The sequence below is a fragment of the Schistocerca nitens genome, chromosome 6, assembly GCF_023898315.1.
Source record: "Schistocerca nitens isolate TAMUIC-IGC-003100 chromosome 6, iqSchNite1.1, whole genome shotgun sequence".
Taxonomy (NCBI): domain Eukaryota; kingdom Metazoa; phylum Arthropoda; class Insecta; order Orthoptera; family Acrididae; genus Schistocerca; species Schistocerca nitens.
Genome location: NC_064619.1, coordinates 390,255,957 through 390,281,902, shown reverse-complemented (window position 1 = coordinate 390,281,902; position 25,946 = coordinate 390,255,957). Strand labels below are relative to the sequence as shown.

General features: G+C 41.2%; 1 protein-coding gene across 2 annotated transcripts in view; it reads left to right on the top strand.

Moving 5' to 3' along the window:
- LOC126263142 (trafficking protein particle complex subunit 13) overlaps nt 1-25,946 on the top strand; it is a 255,521-nt gene that overhangs the window by 211,324 nt on the left and 18,251 nt on the right. For both annotated transcript variants that reach the window (XM_049960175.1, XM_049960176.1), the window contains one exon: nt 7,853-8,006. In XM_049960175.1, the coding sequence (XP_049816132.1) occupies nt 7,853-8,006 (154 nt within the window). The remainder of the gene's footprint in view (nt 1-7,852; nt 8,007-25,946) is intronic.

The window sequence follows — 25,946 nt, the reverse complement described above, 5'->3', positions numbered from 1 at the left end:
AATATACCTTCAATATGTTGGTGAAAATGCATGTTTAATTTCCGAAGGTACACATAAACATCATCCGAAATTGTGCTAAATGCATTCTCTGAAAATTATTTCGAGCAGTTACTTCATGATCCCATGCGAATAGTAAACGGTTGTGAAAACACACTTGATCTCTTAGCGGAAAATAATCCTGAGTTAATAATGAGCATCAAAATGGATACAGGGATTGGTGAACACAGGATTGTCGTAACGAGATTGAATATTGTAACTCCAAAATCCTCCAAATATAAACGAAAAATATACCTATTCAAAAAAGCTGTCAGAAATTCACTTGGCGCCTTCTTGAGAGACAATCTCCATTCCTTCCAAATTAATAATTTAAGTGTAGACCAGACGTGACTTGAATTCCAAGAAATAGTATCGGGAGCAATTGAGAGATTTATACCAAATAAATTAACAAACAATGGAGCTGATCCTCCTTGGTACACAAAACAGGTCAGAACACTGTTGCAGAAACAACGAAACAAACTTGCCAAATTTAAACAGACACAAAATCCCGAAGATTGGCAATCTTTTACAGAAGCTTGAAATTTAGCGTGCGGACTCCAATGTGAGATGCTTATAATAGTTTCCACAACAAAACTTTGTCTCGAAACCTGGCTGAAAATCCAGAGAGATTTTCAGGTCGTATGTGAAGTATGTTAGCGGCAAGAAACAATCAATTCCTTCTCTGTGCAGAATAGCAATGGAGATACTATCAAAGACACTGCTGCTAAAGCAGAGTTACTAAACACAACCTTCCGAAATGCCTTCACAAAAGTAGACAAAGTAAATATTCCACAATTTGAATCAAGAACAGCTGCCAACATTAGTAACATAGAAGAAAATGTCCTCAGAGTAGTGAAGCTACTTAAATCACTTAATCAAAGCAAGTCTTCTGGTCCAGACTGTATACCAGTTAGATTCCTTTCAGAGTATGCTGATTCATTAGCTCCATACTTAACAATCATATACACCATTCGCTCGGTGAAAGATCCATGCCCATTGGAAAGTTGTACAGGTCACACCAATATGCAAGAAAGATAGTAGGAGTAATCCTCTAAACTACAGGCCCATGTCATTAACATCAATATGCAACAGGATTTTGGAACATATATTGTGTTCAAACATTATGAATTGCCTCGAAGAAAACAGTCTATTGACACACAGGCAACATGGATTTAGCAAACATCGTTCTTGTGAAACACAACTAGCTCTTTACTCACATGAAGTGTCGAGTGCTATTGATGAGGGATTTCAGATTGATTCCGTATTTGTGGATTTCCCCATACAAGCAGCTTGTAGTGCAATTGTGTGCTTATGGAATACCGTCTGTTATGTTAGTGGATTCGTGATTCCCATTCCCTGTCAGAGGGGTCACAGTTTGTAGTAATGGACGGAAAGTCATCGAGTGAAAGAGGAGTGATTTCTGGCATTCCCCAAGGTAGTGTTAATGGCCCTTTGGTGTTCCAAATATATATAAACGATTTGGGAGACAACCTGTCTTAGGTTGTTTGCAGATGACACTGTCATTTATCGACTAATAAAGTCATCAGAAGATCAAAACAAATTGCAAAACAATTTAGAAAAGATATCTGAATGGTCCGAAAATCGGCAGTTGACCTTAAATAATGAAAAGCATGAGGCCATCCACATGAGTGCTAAAAGGAATCCGTTTAACTTCGGTTACACGATAAATCAGTCAAATCTAAAGGCCATAAATTGAACTAAATACCTAGGAATTACAATTATGAACAACTTAAAGTGGAAGGAACACACAGAAAATGTTGGGAAGGCTAACCACAGACTGCATGTTATTGGCAGGACACACAGAAAATGTAACAGATCTACTAAGGAGACTGCCTACTCTACACTTGTCCGTCCTCTTTTAGAATACTGCTATGTGGTGTGGGATCCTTACCAGATAGGACTGATGGAGTACATAGAAAGAGTTCAAAGAAGGACAGTACTTTTTGTACTATTGCGAAATATTGGAAAGAGTGTCACTGAAATGATACAGGATTTGGGCTGCACATCATTAAAACAAAGGTGTTGCGATGTTATCTTCTCACGAAATTCCACTCGCCAATTTTTTTCTCTGAATGCGAAAAAATTTTGTTGACACCAATCTACATAGGGAGAAACGATCACCACAATTAAATAAAGGAAATCAGAGCTCGTATGGAAAGAGAGGGGCAGATGTGGACTCTGACCACAATCTATTGGTTACTGAAGAAACTCCAAAAAGTTAGGAATTTAAGGAGATGGGACCTGGATAAACTAACTAAACCAGAGGTTGTACAGAGTTTCAGGGAGAGCATAAGGGAACAATTGACAGAAATGGGGGGAAAAAATACAGTAGAAGAAGAATGGGTAGCTTTGAGGGATGAAGTAGTGAAGGCAGCAGAGGATCAAGTAGGTAAAAAGACGTGGGCTAGAAGAAATCCTTGGGTAACAGAAGAAATATTGAATTTAATTGATGAAAGGAGAAAATATAAAAATGCAGTAAATGAAGCAGGCAAAAAGGAATACAAACGCCTCAAAAATGAGATCAACAGGAAGTGCAAAATGGCTAAGCAGGGATGGCTAGAGGATAAATGTAAGGATGTGGAGGCTTATCTCACTAGGGGTAAGGTAGATACTGTCTACAGGAAAATTAAAGAGACATTTGGAGAAAAGAGAACCACTTGTATGAATATCAAGAGCTCAGATGGAAACCCAGTTCTAAGCAAAGAAGGGAAACAGAAAGGTGGAAGGAGTATATAGAGGGTCTATACAAGGGCGACTAACTTGAGGACAATATTATGGAAATGGAAGAGAATGTAGATGAAGACGAAATGGGAGATATGATACTGCGTGAAGAGTTTGACAGAGCACTGAAAGACCTGAGTCGAAACAATGCCCCGGGAGTAGACAATATGCCTTTAGAACTGCTGACAGCCTTGGGAGAGCCAGCCCTGACAAAACTCTACCATCTGGTGAGCAAGATGTATGAGACAGGTGAAATACCCTCAGACTTCAAGAAGAATATAATAATTCCAATCCCAAAGAAAGCAAGTGTTGACAGATGTGAAAATTACCGAACTATCAGTTTAATAAGCCACAGCTGCAAAATACTAACACGAATTCTTTACAGACGAATGGAAAAACTAGTAGAAGCCGACCTTGGGGAAGATCAGTTTGGATTCCGTAGCAATATTGGAACACGTGAGGCAATACTGACCCTACGGCTTATCTTAGAAGCTAGATTAAGGAAAGGCAACCCTACGTTTCTAGCATTTGTAGACTTAGAGAAAGCTTTTGACAATGTTGTCTGGAATACTCTCTTTCAGATGCTGAACGTGGCAGGGGTAAATTACAGGGAGCGAAAGGCTATTTACAATTTGTACAGAAACCAGATGGCAGTTATAAGAGTCGAGGGGCATGAAAGGGAAGCAGCGGTTGGGAAGAGAGTGAGACAGGGTTGTAGCCTGTCCCCGATGTTATTCAATCTGTATATTGAGCAAGCAGTAAAGGAAACAAAAGAAACCAAAGAAAAATTTGGAGTAGGTATTAAAATCCATGGAGAAGAAATAATAACTTTGAGGTTCGCCGATGACATTGTAATTCTGTCAGAGACAGCAAAGGACTTGGAAAAGCAGTTGAACGGATTGGATGGTGTCTTGAAGGGAGGATATAAGATGAACATCAACAAAAGCAAAACGAGGATAATGGCATGTAGTCGAACTAAGTCGGGTGATGTTGAGGGTATTAGATTAGGAAATGCGACACTTAAAGTAGTAAAGGAATTTTGCTATTTGGGGAGCAAAATAACTGATGATGGTCGAAGTAGAGAGGATATAAAATGTAGACTGGAAATGGCAAGGAAAGCGTTTCTGAAGAAGAGAAATTTGTTAACATCGAGTATTGATTTAAGTGTTAGGAAGTCGTTTCTGAAAGGATTTGTATGGAGTGTAGCCATGTATGGAAGTGAAACATGTATGATAAATAGTTTAGACAAGAAGAGAATAGAAGCTTTCGAAATGTGGTGCTACAGAAGAATGCTGAAGATTAGATGGGTAGATCACATAACTAATGAGGAGGTATTGAATAGGATTGGGGAGAAAAGAAGTTTGTGGCACAACTTGACTAGAAGAAGGGATCGGTTGGTAGGAGATGTTCTGAGGCATCAAGGGATCACCAATTTAGTATTGGAGGGCAGTGTGGAGGTTAAAAATCGTAGAGGGAGACCAAGAGATGAATACACTAAGCAGATTCAGAAGGATGTAGGTTGTAGTAAGTTCTGGGAGATGAAGCAGCTTGCACAGGATAGAGTAGCTTGGAGAGCTGCATCAAACCAGTCTCAGGACTGAAGACCTCAACAACAACAACAACAACAACAACAATGGAAAGATATAAATGTTTGTTTTATCTATGTGCTATACGAGATTGGAATAATAGAGAATTGTGAAGGTGGTTCGATGAACTTAATGTGATTTGAAAGAATATCCATGTAGATGTAGATGTAATTCTTTTGCTTTGTGCATGTAGGCATAAAATCAACAGCAATTAGAAGTAATACGCCGCTTCAGGCGAAGCAAAAAGTATAAGCAAAATTAGCTTACAGCTCAGCAGTCCACACTCAACAATACATGTGGACGCCAGTAGTAGGAGAGGAGGCATTGTCCTGTGTGCATGCACGACAGACTGGCAGAAGGCGCAGCCAAACAGGAATGCGATATGTGCATGTACCTAACTTAAATACTAAGCAATTGCATCTATTGTCTAAGAACTAAGAAACCTGTTGATATATGTACACAGAGATTTAATTAAGTACTAAGTTATATACAACATATTCACAAGCAAAAGGAAGCATTATGAAAAAACATATGTGACGTGTAAGCTAAGAAGAAACGATAAAATACCATAAGAAATGTAAAATATTTTTCTTTGCGGGTTAAATGAATCATAATGGGTAAGAGAATAAATTAATTTCTATGAATTTAAACAAAGTGTGGAAATATATGTGGACGGATGTAATTATCAAATGTATCAGTGGCCACTGAGCTATGTAATGCAATTAGTTTTAAGTTTTTTTTATTTCTATGACCAGTGCATTGTCATGGTGCAGAAGAAGAGAATTACATCAAGAGTAGTAGGTATCAAATAAAGAAACGGGCCGCACCTCAAGTGAACAATTTAGTAGCTATAAGGATATTTACACAAATGTCATAAGGCAAATGAAAAATGCAAATGTGCATTGTCGCAGTATATGGAGTATTATGAGTGTTATGTATTATATGTGTGTATGAATAAGAGAAGACTTAACAGCAGTATTAAGTATTTTTATTGAAGTGAAGTGTAGCCCAGTAAGGAGGATTTTCTTCATTTTTTGACATGCACTGGTGTTCTTGAAGTCAGCTGCCAGCATCTACAATTGAAATGTAAGAGAGGAAGTCCGAATAGCCTAAATTCATACAAGCAGACCATTTCTAATAATGCAGTTGCATTATCCTTTAAATTCTTTTGCATTTCTACGTATTTGTATGTATAAAACACCTCTTGACTTCTACATCAAAGGTTTACTGCCCTTCAGGTCATCCTGACCATGCTAATAAATACTGAGTTACAATCTAGGTTGACAGCTTGTGTTTTCTGAATTGCATTCATATGAATAACACTGTTTGAGGTTGTCAGCTTCATCCACCATTGAAGTGATTGGTCCATTAAAATTAATAGAAAAAATTAATGGTAATAAGGAAATAAAAAATTAGGATGTCTGTCATTAAAATTCAAAGAAGTAAAATAGAAAAGGATGATAAGTTTTGTCATTTGTCAGCTGATAAGGACTAGCAGGACAGAAAGAAAAACAAGATGTTTTGTAATAAAGGGAAGAAGTTGGACACAATAATTTTTTTTTATAAGGAATGGTCACAAAGTTTTATCATCACCTAAAGTAATATCAATAATAATAATAATAATAATAATAATAATATTGACAATAATAAAGTTACGACTATGAAACTTAGTGATGGTGTTACTCCTTCTATAAATATTTGTCTCTCAATGCAACCCATGTTTCCCAGTGATGGATGATTTGACAGAGACTGTGGTTGTAGGAGTCTGCATTGAAAGCAAATTGTGTGGAGAGTTCTGAAGAGGTAAGCAAATAGTAGCAATTGCAGTAGCAAGTATTTTTTAGTTTGTGAAAAGCGTTGATGTTAGTGAAGGCGGCGTAGCTTTGGTCTCTTCAGCTGCAAGTGAGGGTGATTGTATTTCGGCGGAAAGAGTCAATGTTACTAAGGGAGGCTTAGCATTGGTCTCGCCAGCAGTTGAAGTAAAAAATGTATCAGCGGAGGTAGATGACTTCTGTTTAAAGGAACAGAGTAATAGTAATTTATGTAATGATGTAAAAGCTACTGGCATTGATACTTCGGAGGAAGGAATTTACGTGTTTCTAGTCACAAATCAAGGTGAAATGAGACTTACTAATGAATGTGTGTATCTAAAACGTTTGTGAGTGTGTGAATGTGAAAATGCATGTAAAGTAGGATTGGGGGTTAATCTGGATAAAAAGTGTAGAAATGGTAGTGTGTACTAATTTTTGTACAGCGGAATGTAGCAAGTCTGGAAGTCCCAAAATTGTACAACAAGGTAGCAGCAATTTGTGTAATGTAGCGGTGGAGGATAAAGTAGTGTATGATTCACGTACAGTTAATTTGTCGAACGGAGGAAAGTAAGGTTTCTTATGTGAATTTTTGTTGTGATGTAAATGGTGTATCAGCAGATAAGGTTGCCGAGATGAATATTTATGATGATGATGGCTTAGGCATCAACGTATTATTTCAGGAAGATAAAGTGTTTGACAGTGAATTGATGTGTAGTTTTGTTGAAGCTACAAGTGTCAATATTTTGGAGAGGAAAAACAGGAAAGTTGTGCATGCTGTGGGTAGTGTATCGGCGAAATGTGTGGAAGAACTAACAGAAAACTTAGAGAGGGCTGAAGTAAATAGTGTGGATGGAGATAGTTTGTGTAATGAAGTTCGTACAAATTGGTATACGAAGGAAGAGTGTGATTCTAGCAGACTGATTGGTGTTCGTATAATAGAACATTATGGTTGTTGCTGCCACATATGTGGAAACGAGAGAAGTTTCAAATTGCTGAAGGTATACAGAGAAAGGGCAGAAGTGAAAAGCTGTTCTGATCTGTAATTCATGGTAGTAATTTTAGAGGGATAATTTATATGTTTATTTGGGGATTCATTAGTAATTTGTTAGTTTATTGTGGTACTGTATGTATGCAAGAGCGACACCGCAAACTAAAGGAGATTGATAATGTTGGGCCTAAAATTAACCACAGTACTTCATTGTTTGTAGTGCTTAAACTGTACCTTAAAAACATTTATTTTTTAAAACTTGTGGATTTTTTGAAGATGCCTAAGAATTTTGTTCAAAATAGCTCCGAATTAGTAGATGCTCATGTAGGACGATGACATTTACGGCATCTATTTGACGATGCCCCCAGATAAAATCAGTAAAAATAATCAAGAGTGGTTGGTCATGAAAGGAATGGGCATTGAGAAAGAAAGAATGATTGAAACAAGTCTCCCTCTTGTAAGCAAGGGCACCCATACTCTAGTTTGCCCCCCCCCCCCCCCCCAAAGTGCAGTGGGAAGATGGGTGGTATGTAGTGTCTCTCCCTCCCTCCCTCCCTCCTGCCTCCCCCCTTTGTTTACATATTATTATTTAATTCTATGCTCTGATTATCTGTCTACATTTTTACAAAGTATGCAGAGTATCATACCATCGAGATCCCATCATATAATAGCCTTCTTGTCATTTACAGTGAAAGATCAATGGACCTTGTGTTGGGACTCGAGTCATCAGCAGCATCTGGTCTTGTTTGGAGTGGCGTGTCTGGCAGGCAGATGGGTAAATTGGAACCTGGGGCTTCAGTATATTTCTCTCTCTGTTTAGTTCCTACAACACCAGGTTTACAGGTAAAAACAAACATTTTTTTAAATAAAATAGCTGGTGTTTTTTAATCTACTTATTGGCAGTATTGTGAACTTGTAAGTATAACATTAAAATACTGTTACAGTGAAAGAATTTATGTTTGAACTTGAACATGACTGAAATGTTGCAAATAGATGTATGAGCTTGGCAATAGCCCAACTAATGTCAATACGGAATGTGATTACATAAGGCACTGATGAAACACACACAGAAATGTATGACACTAATATACATGGGGTACATAAAGTTCGGGAACACTTTCAATTATTTATTGCACAAGAACTAAACATTGTACAGATGTAATACATATTGTATTTTGAAGAGAAACTCTGAAAGTTTTTTTTGACAAACATTCGATATGCGAACCATGAGTGACCCAGAAGATGTCAATACAGTAATCGAATCCTTCCCGTACCCGTCCCAGCATGGCATCATTGACTGTTGCAGTCGTTTCCCGTATTCTCTCCCAGAGTTCTGCTACGTCACGTGGTAGAGGCAGTAAATACACCATATCTTTAATGTGCCCCCATGAAAAAAGTCACACAGAGTGAGATATGGTGATTGGGGAGGCCATTTCATGAAACAGAGCTGTTTCCTTCTGTAGCAAGGCCTATCCATCGATGCATCAGCTCTGTGTTCAGGTACCCAAGAACTTCACGACGAAAATGAGGTGGAGCCCCATCCTGCTGAAAGATGAACAGAGAGCCCTCCTGCTGAAAGGTGAATGGAGAGTCCAATTGCATTTGAGGCATCAGTCATTGCTGCAACATGTCCAAGTAGGAATGTACAGTTTTCGATGTGACAAGGGACAAAAAACATTTACCTTTGGGGAATCACACTAAAATTCAATGCATTCGTGTGGATGCTTTGTACCCCAGATTTGGCAATTATGCGTGTTTCACATTCTCATTAGTGTGAAAGATGGCTTTGTCAATCAAAAATGCCATCCCCATCCTCATTCAGTTGTTGCAACTGTGAACAAAACTCAAAACGTTTATCTTTGTCATCATCATTGAGCTTCTGCATTAGCTCCAATTTGAATGGTTTCAAGACAGCTTCTATTGCAGGACTTTCCACACTGTCATTTGAACCATTTCACGTTCATGGGATGCACTATGCACCAATTTCTTTGGACTCCTTATGAATGTCTCTTATGTACTCCACATTGACTTCACTCACACTGGGACGTCCACTTCTCTTTGCCGGTCACAAGCAACTTGTCGTAACAAATTTGTTGTGCCAGTGGTAAATGGCCTGTCTTGTTGGTGGCTGCTCACTGTACTTGGTTCTAAACATTCGTTGAACAGCTGTAGCACACTTGTTTGTCGAACTCCAACACACAGAAAGCTTGCTCTGCACCTGAACTCGCCATGTTTGTAACTAGCTCTATTGGCAAATTATCAAACTACACTGTCTCTGGCGGTATACATGAAAAAAACTTTCTGGGTTTCTCTTCAAAATGACACATGTACAGTGTTTGGTTCTCATGTAATAAATAATTGAAAGTGTTCCCGTACTTGATGTACACCATGTAGACGGTATCTCAGATTTTAATGGAAATAAGTTCTACTATTCTTACAAATCTGCTATCAGTACCCCAAGGACCCATGAGCATGTCAATCATGCTGAATATAGGATTCGGGTTTCAAATTATTTAAGGTTTTGTATTTATTCATCCAATAATCATCTTACAATGTCACTGGTTTTGTTATCGCAATACATAGAAAATAAATAGCTCAGAATATACATACACGCAGAACATATAATTACGTTTTTATAAGGATATAACAGGTGGTTACCTATGGCCTTTGTGAGGGAACCATCACATCATTTTCCTGAAATAGGAACCTAAATCAAGATGGCTAGACAGAGTAAACTCTGTCCTCTCAAATATGAGATCATTGTCTAAACAACTGCACCGCTTCATCCAGTTAGTCCATATTGTACAATGTTCTTTGAAGTACATACAGTGTGCTCCAGATAGCTTGTAATATAAAACATAGTTCACTCTTCATTGCTGCTCACTCTAAGACCTTTTGCTGGTGACTCCTGGATCATGAACATGCTTCTGTGCCCTTTGCACTAATTACAGTCTGTTCAGAAAACATGATTTCAGGCCCATAAACAAGCAACAACTATGCACAGTGAACATCTTCATGTTCTCCCCTTATCCAGCTGAAAAACTAAGTCAGCATCCCCCCATTATGAATGAGATGTTGAACTCAGGAGAATGATAAGACATTACTACCATGCACTAGAGGTTTTGGCACATTATTTTCTTGTAAAAGCATTACATTGTGATCATGTACGTAATGTTACAGGGTGACATACCTATCACCTTTCTTTATTAACCACTACTGTGAGTGCTGTATGACATCACCAATGGATTTGGCGTATATTAACATATAACTTACATACCGCCTGAAATGAAAGACTCTTAAGATATCCCCCATTTCTTAGGAAAACCATCCCTAAAGTTCATGACGCGCAATTGTTCAGAATTGATGGGATGGATAGTTAATTGAAAATTGAGCATTATTCATCATCATATATGGAATCCACAAATGCTTATTTTCATAAAAATTGAGGGAAAAAATTTACAGCCATCGCAGATTTCAATGTGAATAAGTTTTACTATTCTTACAAATCTGCTATCAGTACCCCAAGGACCAATGAGCATGTCAAAGAACCTGTATTCGACTACCAAATGCATTGTACAGTCTCTACATATCGTAACTGGCGGGAGTAATAGGGTTAATGAGATGAGTAAATTGAGAAGCTATAACAAGGTAGGCCAATAAGTTTCTCGAACAGCTTGTATTAACAAAGAATTAAACTTTTAATCCATGGTTGCTTTACAATGGCTCTTTCACTCACTCTTGTACATGTCCTCACTTTCCTTCAAATAACTAGATGGACAGTGCTTCTCGTGTAAACATTTGAAGAAAACATACTTGCAGCACCAAGAACATCTTCCAATTGATGAACATACCATTACTGCTGGAAATCCTCATTGAGTTCAGAACAATAATATGATGAGCACGCAATGAGAATAATATAACTGTCCCTGTGTGCATTCTGTCCTGCACCTCGCTGCAAGAAGTGATGGGCAGTCAGCTGTCTGGGGTCCCTCATGATGGATTTGCAGCAATCTTACTCAGAATTGTTTACACACAGTAAGGCTTAAAATTTTAATCTTTTATAATCCAAGTAGTACCTTCTTATTATTCCTTAGTGATTTATTCATTTAATCAACCCTCCTACTCTTACCAATTTCAATATGGAGAAAAATACAAATGAAAACAAATGAACTGGAGAACGCCTGTGGGAATCAAATATGGTTGTCTTTTCCGCATCTAGACACCAGTGTTGCTTTGCCAGCAGCACTTTAATTGAACCAGGTTTATGTTATTGGTATGTAAGCAGTAGTCGTATAAGTTTATTTCCACAATTTCAAGGAAAATATGCATTCATTAACTCTGTATATGATGACAAAAAATGCTCGGTTTTCAGTTAATTATTGACCCCATCAGTTTTGAGTCAGTGGTACATCATGACCTCTAGGGGTGGTTTTCTCGAAATGGGCAGTACTGATCCAAAGTATCTTATAGAGTCTTTCATTTTAGGTTACACGAAAGTTATGTGACAAATACTGAGCTGAATCATTTGGTGTATCTAAGGTCTTCTCCTTGTAAGTAATCTTTAGTTGTGTAATATGCATTACTTGTGAAGAAGAATGCCTTTTTAAACAGATGTATTTTAGCATCTTTTTCTTCTCCTTCCTGGGACATTTTGTAATACAATTTTGTTCTTTGGTAGAATATGCTGTTCTGAGGTTTTCCTTCTTGGTAAATATAAGTCCAAACTGACTTGTTCCATGATGACATATAGAACTATTAGTGAAATACTTAGTAATTTTTTTCTGGATGTACTCAAAAGTTTGAAGTATTCACTTGCTGCACTAAAGATACAAAGGTTTTTAAGCAGCTCATTACAGTGAGCCTGACTCCTACTTCTGTGTATTATTCTTGGCCGTTTTTTCCAAATTGTGTGCATGTTTTGTGCTTTCAGTCCACAGAAAAGAATCCCATAGCTGGAAATGGCCTATACAGGAATAGTATGTCACCACTGGACATAGGCTGATACAGAATGATAATAGGACCGTAAGAGTATAACATGCTGATGATATTCTCTTTTTTTCACTATCTTTGCATGTTTTTTCCGTGCTCAGTATTCACCCCCAAAAACTTCGTGTTTGTCACGCTTCTGTAGATTAGTCATATATGCTTAATGTGACAGTTGTTTTCCCACTTTATGACAAAGTGGGTACTGTTTCTTTTCTTTATATTCGATGTTAATTCATTACCTGCTGCCCAATAATAAACATCCTTGTTGTTTTCATTTGCTTTCTCTAATAAGAGTTCTGGTGTTTCATCAGTGACTGATTTTTGCTGTCATCAGAAAAGACAACTTTTTCCCCATGAATTATACTGTCTGGAATGTCATTGATACGTATTAAAAACAGAATTGGATCCAATACACTGCCATGAGGAACACCTGTGTGTGTGTGTGTGTGTGTCTATGCTTTTTGTCTGACAATTTTCTATAAATTTAGCAGCAGAAGGTGTGTGAACACACTATACCTTTTGCACACTGTTTTCCAGGCAAGACTGGAACCACTCATGTGGCCAATTCATAATTTACCCACTTTGGAAAGGAAATTATTAGTCATTAAAATGTTGTCTGTGTGTCCATGTAATTCATTATTCCAACTTTCATAACTGATTCAATTATTTTTGAGAATGTAGAAACAGATCTGTAGTTTTGAATACTTTCAGCAATACTGTCCTTTTGTAAGGACATACTTCATACTTTAGGTATTCAGTAAAATAACTGAACTAAAGTACTCTTATATTATGTTTGTTAATGGGTCTTGTATGCTGTCCATGCAATGTTGAAAAGAGGGACTGGAACCTCATCTATGGCTGCTGACTTCTCATTTTTAATTTCTGTATTACTTTCCTTTCTTCAAGCTCTGTTGTGGGAAACAACATTATTGTGTTGCTGTGAACGTCATATTGGGTGCTACATGTGTTTTAGGAGGATTTGATTGCAACTCCTCCTCAATACTATATAAATAGTCATTTACAAAATTTGCAAATCATTAAGGATTTTCTGTTATCCTATCCCCATTATAGTTATGTATACCTTTTCCAGTTTAGTGTTTTATGTCATTTCACATTACTGTGCTTTTATTTTTTGCATTTTATTTTATTTTGTCATTTAATGACTTTTTGGCAGCAAGCACAATCCTCCTGCATATTTTTTTTATATCTGTGATAGTAATCTAGGAAGTGTGGATTATGTCGTGCTTTTGTAAAGAACCAAGAAATTTAAATGTTTGGGACACTATTTTAATACCCACAGCTGACCATCTATTTTCCTTATGTGCTGCTGGTGAAGTGACTAGTTTTGGAAATATCTCCTCAAATGTTAATTTGAACAATGTGCAGAATTTAGAAAACTGAGCATATACATTATTTTCCATATAGCCCTCACCCCACCTTTGAATTGCCAATGTCCTAGAAAAAACAGGTATGTAATGTGTCAAGATTATTCTTTTGGAGATTAGTTGTGTACAGATTTTTATCCAGCATGGCTTTAGCTTTATCATCTGACAGTAATACCCCCAAGGAGGCTCTCCGCTCTTTGGAAGGTTTGTACTTGGCTACTACGGCACCCCAGCCTTTGCAGCATCTTTTTCCTTCATGCTGCATGCCTATCTTCTTGCTATTATTTTTCTCCTCCCTTGGGGAATATGTCTGGTATAATATTGGAAATGTGTTCTGAATTTTCAGCGGCCGCTATAAGATCAGTCTCTCCACTGTTTTTCGTCCTCCCTCCCTTTTTTTCCCCCTTCTCCTATCCTTCCACCGTTTTGGTGTTTGAGATTTCTCTTTTTCTTCTTCCTCCCTGTGTGCTCCTGAAGCCCAGGCCACATGTGGCACATAACAGGTGACTGGGTAATGCTTGATTCCCAGTCCCAGGTTGACAGTTAGGGTTCACACGTACCCCCTGGTATAGACGATGCCCAGGAAAGGACATTGGCTTCCCAAATTGCCGATTAGTCCCTTTGTCAGGTGTTCGGGATGTGTGACATGAGGTATGAATCACCTAAGGCGGTGCGCCCCCTTCTGAGGGGATGGGGGTCTCCCAGTTTGAAGGAGCACACCATCAAAGAATGCTGGCAATCATATGGGGTTTTCTTGCAATGAAATGATCATCATCTTCACATTCAACGTCCACCAAATGTAAAAGGAATTGGCCTAATGAGTACTCCCAGCTGCACCACAGTTCCTCATCATTTCACATGCTGAAGACAGTCAATTCTTTGCTGCGGTACATCCCTATATTATTCAGAAATGTGTTGATAGAATTGCTGGCCCTGTGAAATCCTGCTCTCATTTACAAAATGGCACATTGCTTTTGGAGATTACTTCTGATTCTCAAGCACAACAACTGCTTGCAGCTTCACTCCCCCATGGCCATCCTGTTCATGTCGAGGCCCATCAAACACTGAATTCTTCCCATTGTATTATTTACGCTAGGCTGCCCGATAGTCTGACCGAGGCAGAAATCCAAACGTACCCCTCTGATCAGAGTGTCATTGCAGTACATCGGGTGACCAAAAAGGTAGATGCATCCTTAGTGCCCACACACTCTTTTTTTCTCACTTTTGATAGAGTGGTGCTTCCGTTAAAGATCAAAGCAGGCTATGAAGTTATCACAGTCCGACCATACATTATGAACCTGATGCAATGCTACCAGTGTCACCATTTCAACCACATCAAATGTCCTGTCGACACCCGGCCAAACGTGTAACCTGTGGTAGGGATGCTCATGAGGGCAATAGTCGACCTCCTTCTCCCTACTGTATCAACTGCGATGGTAATCACTGCGATGGTAATCACTGCGATGGTAATCATGTCGCCTCGTCCCGTGATTGTCCCATGTTTCTCTTTATCCAGGAGATCCAGGTGAAGGAAAAAGTGCCATACCCAGTCACTCGCAAGTTGTTGGCCAGTCAGAAACCGTGCATTCTACCATCCAGCACCTACAGTAGTGTTCTTGTTACATCTCGCTCCATGTAGGACTTGACCATGCAGACATGTGACCTCAAATTCAGCACCATGGTTGTAAAATTGCCCAATGTCATGGTAGCATCCCTGACTCCTCCTCCAGGTGTGCAACAAGCCACCAAACTTTCGTCTCACTGGGCGAAGTCACCTGTTACACAACCAGCAGGCCAGAAAGGACAGAAGGAATACCCCCATGAAGACTTCCTACGTCCCTCCAGCCAACAAACATCTGAGTCTTCCTATGCCAAATGGAAAGACTCCAAGAAGTCAAGTAAAGGCAAACAGTCTTCTCCTTCGCTGACTCAGAGATCTTCTTCAACAGTGTTGCCATGTGATACCCTCATCCTGCTCCCTGCCGCCGTTGGATAAGCAGCTGCAGCAGCAAGTCGTATACTCCTAGCTCACTCATTTGTTACATAGTTTAATTCTTAATTTCTTTGCATGTTTTTGGTACTTGCATTGTTTAATTCATAAATTTCGGGCGTATTATAGTATTTGAGAGTTGTAGCATCGCGTTTTAGTACCTGAATAGTGTAAAATCGCGTAGTCTCCTTCCGCCACCGAGCAGTGTGTCAGCAGTGCGCAGGTAGCAGCATTACTGCATTTACTAGGCAATCTTGTATTTTAATAACCGTTTAAATTTTGTCGATTTGTTTGCGCTCTCTGTAGATTAGTTCAGACGTTCTTTGGATAACAGTTTTTAGCATGGATAGGGACTGCAACTGCTGTGTTCGGATGCAGGCTGAGTTGGCATCCCTTCGCTCCCAGCTTCAGGCAGTGTTGGCTTCAGTCACACAGCTTGAGGCTGTTGCCAATTGGCATCACTGTGGGGGTCCGGATGGGGGTTGGTCGGGGATGGCCAGCTCGTCCCACGCATCCCCCGATCGGACTAAGACTGTGGTTGCCCGGGATACTGCCCGCATTGAGGCTGATCCCTCACCTGTGGTAGAGTGGGAGGTCGTCTCAAGGTGTGGCAGGGGGCGAAAGACATTCCGGAGGGCTGAACGGAAGGCCTCTCCAGTTTGTCTGACGAACCGGTTTCAGGCTCTGTCTCAGGCTGATACTGATCTTCGGCCTGACATGGCTGCTTGTCCTGTTCCAGAGGTTGCTCCTCAGTCTGCAAGATCCGGGCGGTCGCAGAGGGTGGGCTTACTGGTAGTTGGGAGCTCCAACGTCAGGCGCGTAATGGGGCCCCTTAGGGAAATGGCAGCAAGAGAGGGGAAGAAAACCAATGTGCACTCCGTGTGCATACCGGAGGGAGTCATTCCAGATGTGGAAAGGGTCCTTCCGGATGCCATGAAGGGTACAGGGTGCACCCATCTGCAGGTGGTCGCTCATGTTGGCACCAATGATGTGGGTCGCTATGGATCGGAAGAAATCCTCTCTGGCTTCCGGCGGCTATCTGATTTGGTGAAGACTGCCAGTCTCGCTAGCGGGATGAAAGCAGAGCTCACCATCTGCAGCATCGTTGACAGGACTGACTGCGGACCTTTGGTACAGAGCCGAGTGGGGTCTGAATCAGAGGCTGAGACGGTTCTGCGACCATGTGGGCTGCAGATTCCTCGACTTGCGCCATAGAGTGGTGGGGTTTCGGGTTCCGCTGGATAGGTCAGGAGTCCACTACACGCAACAAGCGGCTACACGGGTAGCAGGGGTTGTGTGGCGTGGGCTGGGCGGTTTTTTAGGTTAGATGGCCTTGGGCAAGTACAGAAAGGGCAACAGCCTCAATGGGTGCGGGGCAAAGTCAGGACATGCGGGGACCAAGCAGCAATCGGTATTGTAATTGTCAACTGTCGAAGCTGCGTTGGTAAAGTACCGGAACTTCAAGCGCTGATAGAAAGCACCGAAGCTGAAATCGTTATAGGTACAGAAAGCTGGCTGAAGCCAGAGATAAATTCTGCCAAAATTTTTACAAAGGTACAGACAATGTTTAGAAAGGATAGATTGCATGCAACCGGTGGTGGAGTGTTCGTCGCTGTTAGTAGTAGTTTATCCTGTAGTGAAGTAGAAGTGGATAGTTCCTGTGAATTATTATGGGTGGAGGTTACACTCAACAACAGAGCTAGGTTAATAATTGGCTCCTTTTACCGACCTCCCGACTCAGCAGCATTAGTGGCAGAACAACTGAGAGAAAATTTGGAATACATTTCACATAAATTGTCTCAGCATGTTATAGTCTTAGGTGGAGATTTCAATTTACCAGATATAGACTGGGACACTCAGATGTTTAGGACGGGTGGTAGGAACAGAGCATCGAGTGACATTATACTGAGTGCACTATCCAAAAATTACCTCGAGCAATTAAACAGAGAACCGACTTGTGGAGATAACATCTTGGACCTACTGATTACAAACAGACCTGAACTTTTCGACTCTGTATGTGCAGAACAGGGAATCGGTGATCATAAGGCCGTTGCAGCATCCCTGAATATGGAAGTTAATAGGAATATAAAAAAAGGGAGGAAGGTTTATCAGTTTAGCAAGAGTAATAGAAGGCAGATTTCAGACTACCTAACAGATCAAAACGAAAATTTCTGTTCCGACACTGACAATGTTGAGTGTTTATGGAAAAAGTTCAAGGCAATCGTAAAATACGTTTTAGACAGGTACGTGCCGAGTAAAACTGTGAGGGACGGGAAAAACCCACCGTGGTACAACAAAGTTAGGAAGCTACTGCGAAAGCAAAGAGAGCTTCACTCCAAGTTTAAACGCAGCCAAAACCTCTCAGACAAACAGAAGCTAAATGATGTCAAAGTTAGCGTAAGGAGGGCTATGCGTGAAGCGTTCAGTGAATTCGAAAGTAAAATTCTATGTACCGACTAGACAGAAAATCCTAGGAAGTTCTGGTCGTACGTTAAATCAGTAAGTGGCTCGAAACAGCATATCCAGACACTCCGGGATGATGATGGCATTGAAACAGAGGATGACACGCGTAAAGCTGAAATACTAAACACCTTTTTCGAAAGCTGTTTCACAGAGGAAGACCGCACTGCAGTTCCTTCTCTAAATCCTCGCACAAACGAAAAAATGGCTGACATTGAAATAAGTGTCCAAGGAATAGAAAAGCAACTGGAATCACTCAACAGAGGAAAGTCCACTGGACCTGACGGGATACCAATTCGATTCTACACAGAGTACGCGAAAGAACTTGCCCCCCTTCTAACAGCCATGTACCGCAAGTCTCTAGAGGAACGGAGGGTTCCAAATGATTGGAAAAGAGCACAGGTAGTCCCAGTCTTCAAGAAGGGTCGTCGAGCAGATGCGCAAAACTATAGACCTATATCTCTGACGTCGATCTGTTGTAGAATTTTAGAACATGTTTTTTGCTCGAGTATCATGTTGTTTTTGGAAACCCAGAATCTACTATGTAGGAATCAACATGGATTCCGGAAACAGCGATCGTGTGAGACCCAACTCGCTTCATTTGTTCATGAGACCCAGAAAATATTAGATACAGGCTCCCAGGTAGATGCTATTTTTCTTGACTTCCGGAAGGCGTTCGATACAGTTCCGCACTGTCGCCTGATAAACAAAGTAAGAGCCTACGGAATATCAGACCAGTTGTGTGGCTGGATTGAAGAGTTTTTTTCAAACAGAACACAGCATGTTGTTATCAATGGAGAGACATCTACAGACGTTAAAGTAACCTCTGGCGTGCCACAGGGGAGTGTTATGGGACCATTGCTTTTCACAATATATATAAATGACCTAGTAGATAGTGTCGGAAGTTCCATGCGGCTTTTCGCGGATGATGCTGTAGTATACAGAGAAGTTGCATCATTAGAAAATTGTAGCGAAATGCAGGAAGATCTGCAGCGGATAGGCACTTGGTGCAGGGAGTGGCAACTGTCCCTTAACATAGACAAATGTAATGTATTGTGAATACATAGAAAGAAGGATCCTTTATTGTATGATTATATGATAGCAGAGCAAACACTGGTAGCAGTTACTTCTGTAAAATATCTGGGAGTATGCGTGCGGAATGATTTGAAGTGGAATGATCATATAAAATTAATTGTTGGTAAGGCGGGTACCAGGTTGAGATTCATTGGGAGAGTGCTTAGAAAATGTAGTCCACCAACAAAGGAGGTGGCTTACAAAACACTCGTTCGACCTATACTTGAGTATTGCATCAGTGTGGGATCCGTACCAGATCGGGTTGACGGAGGAGATAGAGAAGATCCAAAGAAGAGCGGCGCGTTTCGTCACAGGGTTATTTGGTAACTGTGATAGCGTTACGGAGATGTTTAATAAACTCAAGTGGCAGACTCTGCAAGAGAGGCGCTCTGCATCGCGGTGTAGCTTGCTCGCCAGGTTTCGAGAGGGTGCGTTTCTGGATGAGGTATCGAATATATTGCTTCCCCCTCCTTATACCTCCCGAGGAGATCACGAATGTAAAATTAGAGAGATTAGAGCACGCACGGAGGCTTTCAGACAGTCGTTCTTCCCGCAAACCATACGCGACTGGAACAGGAAAGGGAGGTAATGACAGTGGCACGTAAAGTGCCCTCCGCCACACACCGCTGGGTGGCTTGCGGAGTATAAATGTAGATGTAGATCCGGCCGACCTCCATGTCACCGGATTGCACCTCAACCATTTTTCTGGCCCTTGACTCTACAGACTAACAGAAGGAGCATGCCTTTGTTGATCTCATGGAGCAGGATCCTCCAGCCTCTGTGCCCTATAGGAATGAGTCTTCAAAGGCAGCCGCTGAGGTGACACCACCTCATTTTTCCCTCCTTCCCTTTCATCATTATGACTCTCCTCCAATGGAATGGTTGTAGCCTTCAATCTGACAAAGAGGACTTATGGCTGCTCATAGATCACAGCATCTGCTTGTTCTCTGCCTCCAGGAAACAAAATTGTGTCCTCACGACCGCTTCGAGCTCTCGCATTTCTTCCCAGTCCGCTTTGACCTTCCTCCCAAGGAGGGCATTCCATCTTATGGGGGGAGACATGATGCTCATCGGGGATGATGTTCATAGTCAACCCATCTCCCTGACTACCCGGCTTCAAGCTGTTGTAGTCCACATTTTCCTTCCTCACTTGATCTTTCCCCTTTGTACTGTTTACATCCCTCCATTGTTTGATGTCACCAGGACAGATTTCCTCCAGCTTATTGGGCAACTCCCTCACTCCTTTTGGTCGGTGACTTTAATGCACACCATCCCTTTCGGAATTCTCCCAGAACCTATCAGAAAAGTGCCCTCTTGGCTGACCTCAGTTAACTGAACCTCATCTGCCTTAACACAGGAGCACCCATGTTCCTATTTGGACCTCTCCTGCACTGCCCAGCTTGCCCATTGTCTCGAGTGGTCCATTCTCTCTAACAAACATCGAGCGACCATTTCCAGTGTGCTATCAGATTTCTAACTCCTACCGCACCTACATGCATATCCAAATGCCAGTTTTCTAGGGCTGGCTGGAGGCTTTACTACTCCCTGGAGACTACCAACGAACACCACTCCCCCAGTTGTGAGGACCAGGCAGAATATCTTACGAACATTACCCTTACTGTTGCAGAATGTTTCATTCCTCGCAATTCCTCTCTGCCACTCCGTGTCCCGGCCCCTTGCCTTCCTCCATCGGAATGAGTGGAGGGGGCTTGGGTGATACCTTTCTCTTCTCAGAATCATGAGTGCTACAATGCCACCTTTACATAGATCATGCTCTCACTTCATCCCGATCCTCCATCCTAGGGCCGGACAGTTTTCACATTCAGATAATGCAGAACCTTTCTCTTGTGGGCAAGCACTTTCTCCTTCATATGTACAATCGCATCTGGGCAGAGGGCACATTTTTCAGATGATGGCGTGAAGCCACTGTAATACCCATACCTAAGCCTGGCAGGGACAAACACCTTCCTTCTAGTTACTGCCCCATGTCTCTCACCAGCTGCGTTTGCAAGGTGATGGAATGTATGATACTTGGCTGGCTGGTATGGTGACTAGAGCCTCACAATTTGCTAACCACTGCACAGTGTGGATTTTGAGCATGCCGTTTAGTGATTGACCATCTAATCACTTTGTCAACCCCTGTCACGAATGGTTTTCTGCAGAATTACCAGACTGTAGCCATGTTCTTCGATTTGGAGAAAGCCTACGACACCTGCTGGAGGACTGGTATCCTCTGTACTCTCTGCACGTAGGGCTTCCATGGCCACATGCCCAGTTTCGTTCAGGAATTTTTAAAAGACCGAGTTTTCAAGGTAAGGTGGGTTCTGCCTTGTTTGACATTTTCATCCAGGAAAATGTGCCTCAGGGTTCCGTCCTGAGCGTCGCCCTCTTTGCTATTGCCATTAACCGTATAATGGCCTGTCTGCCACTGGGCATCTCTGGCTCCATTTTCATTGATGATTTAGCGATCTATTGCAGTTCTCCACATACTTATCTCCTTGAGCTGCATCTTCAGGATATCTTGATCATCCTTACTCATGGAGCATTCAACAGTGGCTTTTGCTTTTCCACTGACAATACCATTTGTATGAATTTTTGGTGGCACAATTGGTTTCTTCCACTGTCTTTACATCTTGGACCTGTTGCTCTTCCATTTGTTGAAACTAAATTCCTGGGGTTCATGGTCGATAGCAAGCTTTCTTGGTCCTCCCACGTGTCTTACCTGGCTGCTCACTGTACATGGTCCCTCAGTGTCCTCTGTGTCCTCAGCTGTACTTCCTGGGGAATGGATTGGGCCACACTCCTCTGTTTGTATCAGTCCCTTATCCATTTGAAACTAGACTGTGGGTGTTTCATTTATGCATCTGCATGTCCATCCCTCTTACACCGTTTCAATACTATCCACCATCGTGGCATTCATTTGACCACTGGCGCCTTTCACACTAACCCAGTTGAGAGTCTGTATGCCAAAGCTGATGAACTACCGCTATCATACCACCGTGACTTTCTCTTCGGCAGATATGCATGTCATTTATCTGCCATGCCTGGCCACCCATCCTACGCCTCCTTCTTCAGTGACTCCTTTGATCACCAATATGGGGCATGTTCCTCTTCTCTGTTACCTCCTGGAGTTCGATTTCAGCTCTTGTTCCAGCAGCTTGACTTCATGCTACCTGCCACTTTCCCGATGGGTGTGACCTCTTGGCTTCATGCGGCAGCCCGTTTTCACCTTGGCCTTCACTCACTTCCTAAAGACACTACGCCAGGCTCAATCTATCGCCGTAACTTTCACAACCTTCGCACAGAACTTTGTGATAGTACCTTTGTGCACACTCATGGCTCTTGGACGAACTTTGGTGTCGGGTGTGTCTTCATCATTGACACTAAAATTTTTCAGTATTGACTTCCAGAGCACTGCTCAGTATTTACAGCAGAGCTCTTCACCCTGTGTCAGGTGACACAGTACATTTGGAGACATGAGATCTTCAATTGTGTCATCTGCTCCGACTCTCAGTGCCATTCAGAGCCTCAGTATACCGTACACTGTTCCTCCTTTAATGCAAGGGGTCCAGGAAAACTGTCACTCTTGATGAAGCTGCTGTGATGTTATTGTGGGTACCGGGCCACATTGTTCTGACAGAAAATGAGCCTGCTGACACTGCTGCCAAGGCTGCAGTCCTCATACCTCCGCCCGCTAGTTCTTTCATTCCCTCCCATGATCTGTGTGTTGCCATCTGTCAGCAGGTGGTGTCACTTTGCCATCATCCCTGATCCTCCCTTCAAGGGAACAAGCTCCAGGAAATTAATCCTCTCCCATTCGCTTAAATGATCTCCTCTCAGCCCTCTTGCCACGAGGAGATCATTTTAGCCGGGTTGCATATTAGGCACTGTCTTTTTAGTCATCACCATTTGTTAAGTGGTGCTACCCCACCACTATGTGCTCAATGCCCTCAACCTGTGACTGTTTGCAATTTTCTGATGGATTGCTTCTTTTTTAACACTTACGTTCTCATTTATGTTTGCCATCAGAGTTATCGGCTGTTTTGGCAAACGACATGCAGGCTGTTGACTGTGTTTTATCTGTCATAGCAGTATAGTGAAGGACATTTAATCTCTAGTTCAGGACACCATTTCTCTAGGACGTATTCTATGGACCTTCCTCCAAGTGCCTGTTTTTTGCTGTCTTTCCTTCTGTCAGTTGGGCGTAGTGTGTAGTTGTTCTGAACTCTTCTCTCTTTATTGCTCTACAGTTCTGACATGGGCACATATGACCCTAGTTTTTGCAGACAAAGATAAAATAAAAACAATCTGACAGTAATTATCGGAAAGGCCAAGATCTCGCACAAATACTTTACAATTTTCCCTGTTGGTATCTGTAAGCACATGGTCTAAGACTGATGCTGCTGAACTTTTTGATACACTCATTTGTTCCACAAGATGTGCTCAAAGTATTTCGGAAGTTAGTACTAATTTCATCATCAATACCTGTGTTAATATAGATGTCTCCACATCTCATAATGTTAATTTTGATGGCTGCTGCCCCTTCCAGGACTTGAGTTGATTTATTGACGAAAGTGTGCACATTACCACTATGTGGGCGGTACACACACTATCTCCTTATGAATTGTCTAGCTTCATTAATTTTACTGGTTGCCAGTTCAAAATATTAATCTACACTAACTGTGATCATATCATTTCCAGCTTGAAAATGTGTGCCACCTATGATACAAATACACAATCCTGTACCTACCATTCAAAGCAGTTATACAGTAGCAACTTCGACATTCATATGACTATAGCACTAGATGCTGTATTTCATTGTGTCTATACAAGTGTTCTGTAATGCATATCACCAAGATTTTTGAAGAATTTTGAAGTCTGTAATTCAACTTCAAGCTGGTGTACTGTATTTTCAATAGAGTGCATGTTTTGATTAATAACAGATAATTCTGAGCAAATTTCTGTGGTGTTTGTGCACTCCATTGTGGTACTTTCTATCTTTCGTATACCATTGAAGAAATCTCCCAAATGATTGAGATAGTCTTAAGGCTGAGAGACTGTTGTAATAATTTATCCTAAAAATAACCTAATCCTCCTTCCCATGACAAGAGGTATTTGACCATGTGATGCCCACAACCTGCTGCTATGCTCTCACTAATAACTCCACCAACCTTCCTTTCACAGTCCTGTCGAGGTGCAGACTGTGCCTAGTGTAGTCACACCTCTCAATAGTCCCCATCAGCGCCAGTGCAATGTGCACCCAACAGCCAGTCATCAGCACCCTCTCAAGTATCACATTAACTTGTCATACGGCATTATCTCACATTGGTTCTACCAGTTAGGAAAGCTATCTTACTCAGTTACAGATTCTGTCCGTATCCAAGCTGCACCCTGCCTGTTCATTATCACTACTTGATAATCTCTCTTGAAATTCTTACAAAAAATCTTAACTCTCAATTTCCTGATTCATCTTGGCATTGAGCTTGAAAAAGCTCCCCTAACTTCTCCTGTAATTGGTGACTACACTTCTGTTACATAGCATCAGTGCTCTCTTCTTCCACACATTTGTGCTTTTCCTATCTCTACTACTCAAGGGCAGAGTCTGCAGCACAGCACCTACTTCTACCAGGCCCATCTCTCCTTACCTCAGACAGCTACCTGTTCCTGGTAGACACAACAAATCTGTGAGAGCATGCCTTCCTCCTGCTAGCCTTCCTGCCAACAGCTAATTTCCAAACATCTCTGTCACCACAGCTTTCCTTCATCCTCACTAGCTCTCTCCTAGCTTCATCCAAATGTGTGTAAAGTGCACGTATCTTCCATTCCTGCTCCTCTATTGACCTATTCCAGCTGCATATTTTGCAGTTCCAAGAGAGGGCATCACTGACCTCCACAGAGCTCTTCCCAGTATACTTCCAGACCCCCTCCAGCCCCACCTCTGTGAAAGCATTTTATTACTATTTGTACGACAACTTACACAGTTCCTATTCACAGTCAAAAAAAGTATCTATAGCAAAGGGAAAAACTCTGAATATGTGAAACTAAAAGAATATTCTGTGGTGTATTTAGTTCCTTTCACTATAAAAGAATGTAACAACCAATAATGTGTGGAGTTAACTACGAGCCTCAGTTTAATTATGTCAGACGTATGTAAATGAAATGTTAGTCAGAATTTGCACCTAACTGAAATTCAAAATAACACAAGTTAATTCCTAAACGTATTGTAGAGATGCCAAATCTTCAATGCTATTGTAGGTATTCACAGCAAAAGGTATTATAAAAGTACACAAGGATGCGCATGGTTCATTTTGTGAGTTCAGTACATAAACAAAAGTTAGAACAGATAATGACAATCATAAATTCAGTTTACACATAAACTTTCACTATAATAACCATGAAATATGCTGGAAAGGTTATCAAAATGTGAAACAGACAAAAATACAGTAAAAACAAGACAAAAACTTATGTTTCAGGAAGTATTAAAAACAGGCTTGTCACTCAAGTGCTATCTAGCCAAACTTGCTGCTCTTGAAAACAAAATGTTGAAGGAAATTTGTCTACAGACTGAGACCCATGTGGTGAAGTTGTGTCACGATGTAGTTTAACATTATCAGGCTGCAGTGACACACTCTGTATCCAGAGTCTGGTCTCTGTAGCTGTCCTGTGAGGCCAAAGTTCCTGCCTTAACACAAATAGGATATCTCCTAAATACATCTTTTTCACATATGTTTGATGGATGATAATGGGACCTAGCTTCCTACCATACCACAGCAATATGCTGTCACGTTGCGATATAAACTTTGAGCCATCATAGTAATGTGCTGTCACTTTGTGATATAAACTGTGAGCCATCGTTGACAAGCACGGTAGTCAGCTGTAAATTTCATT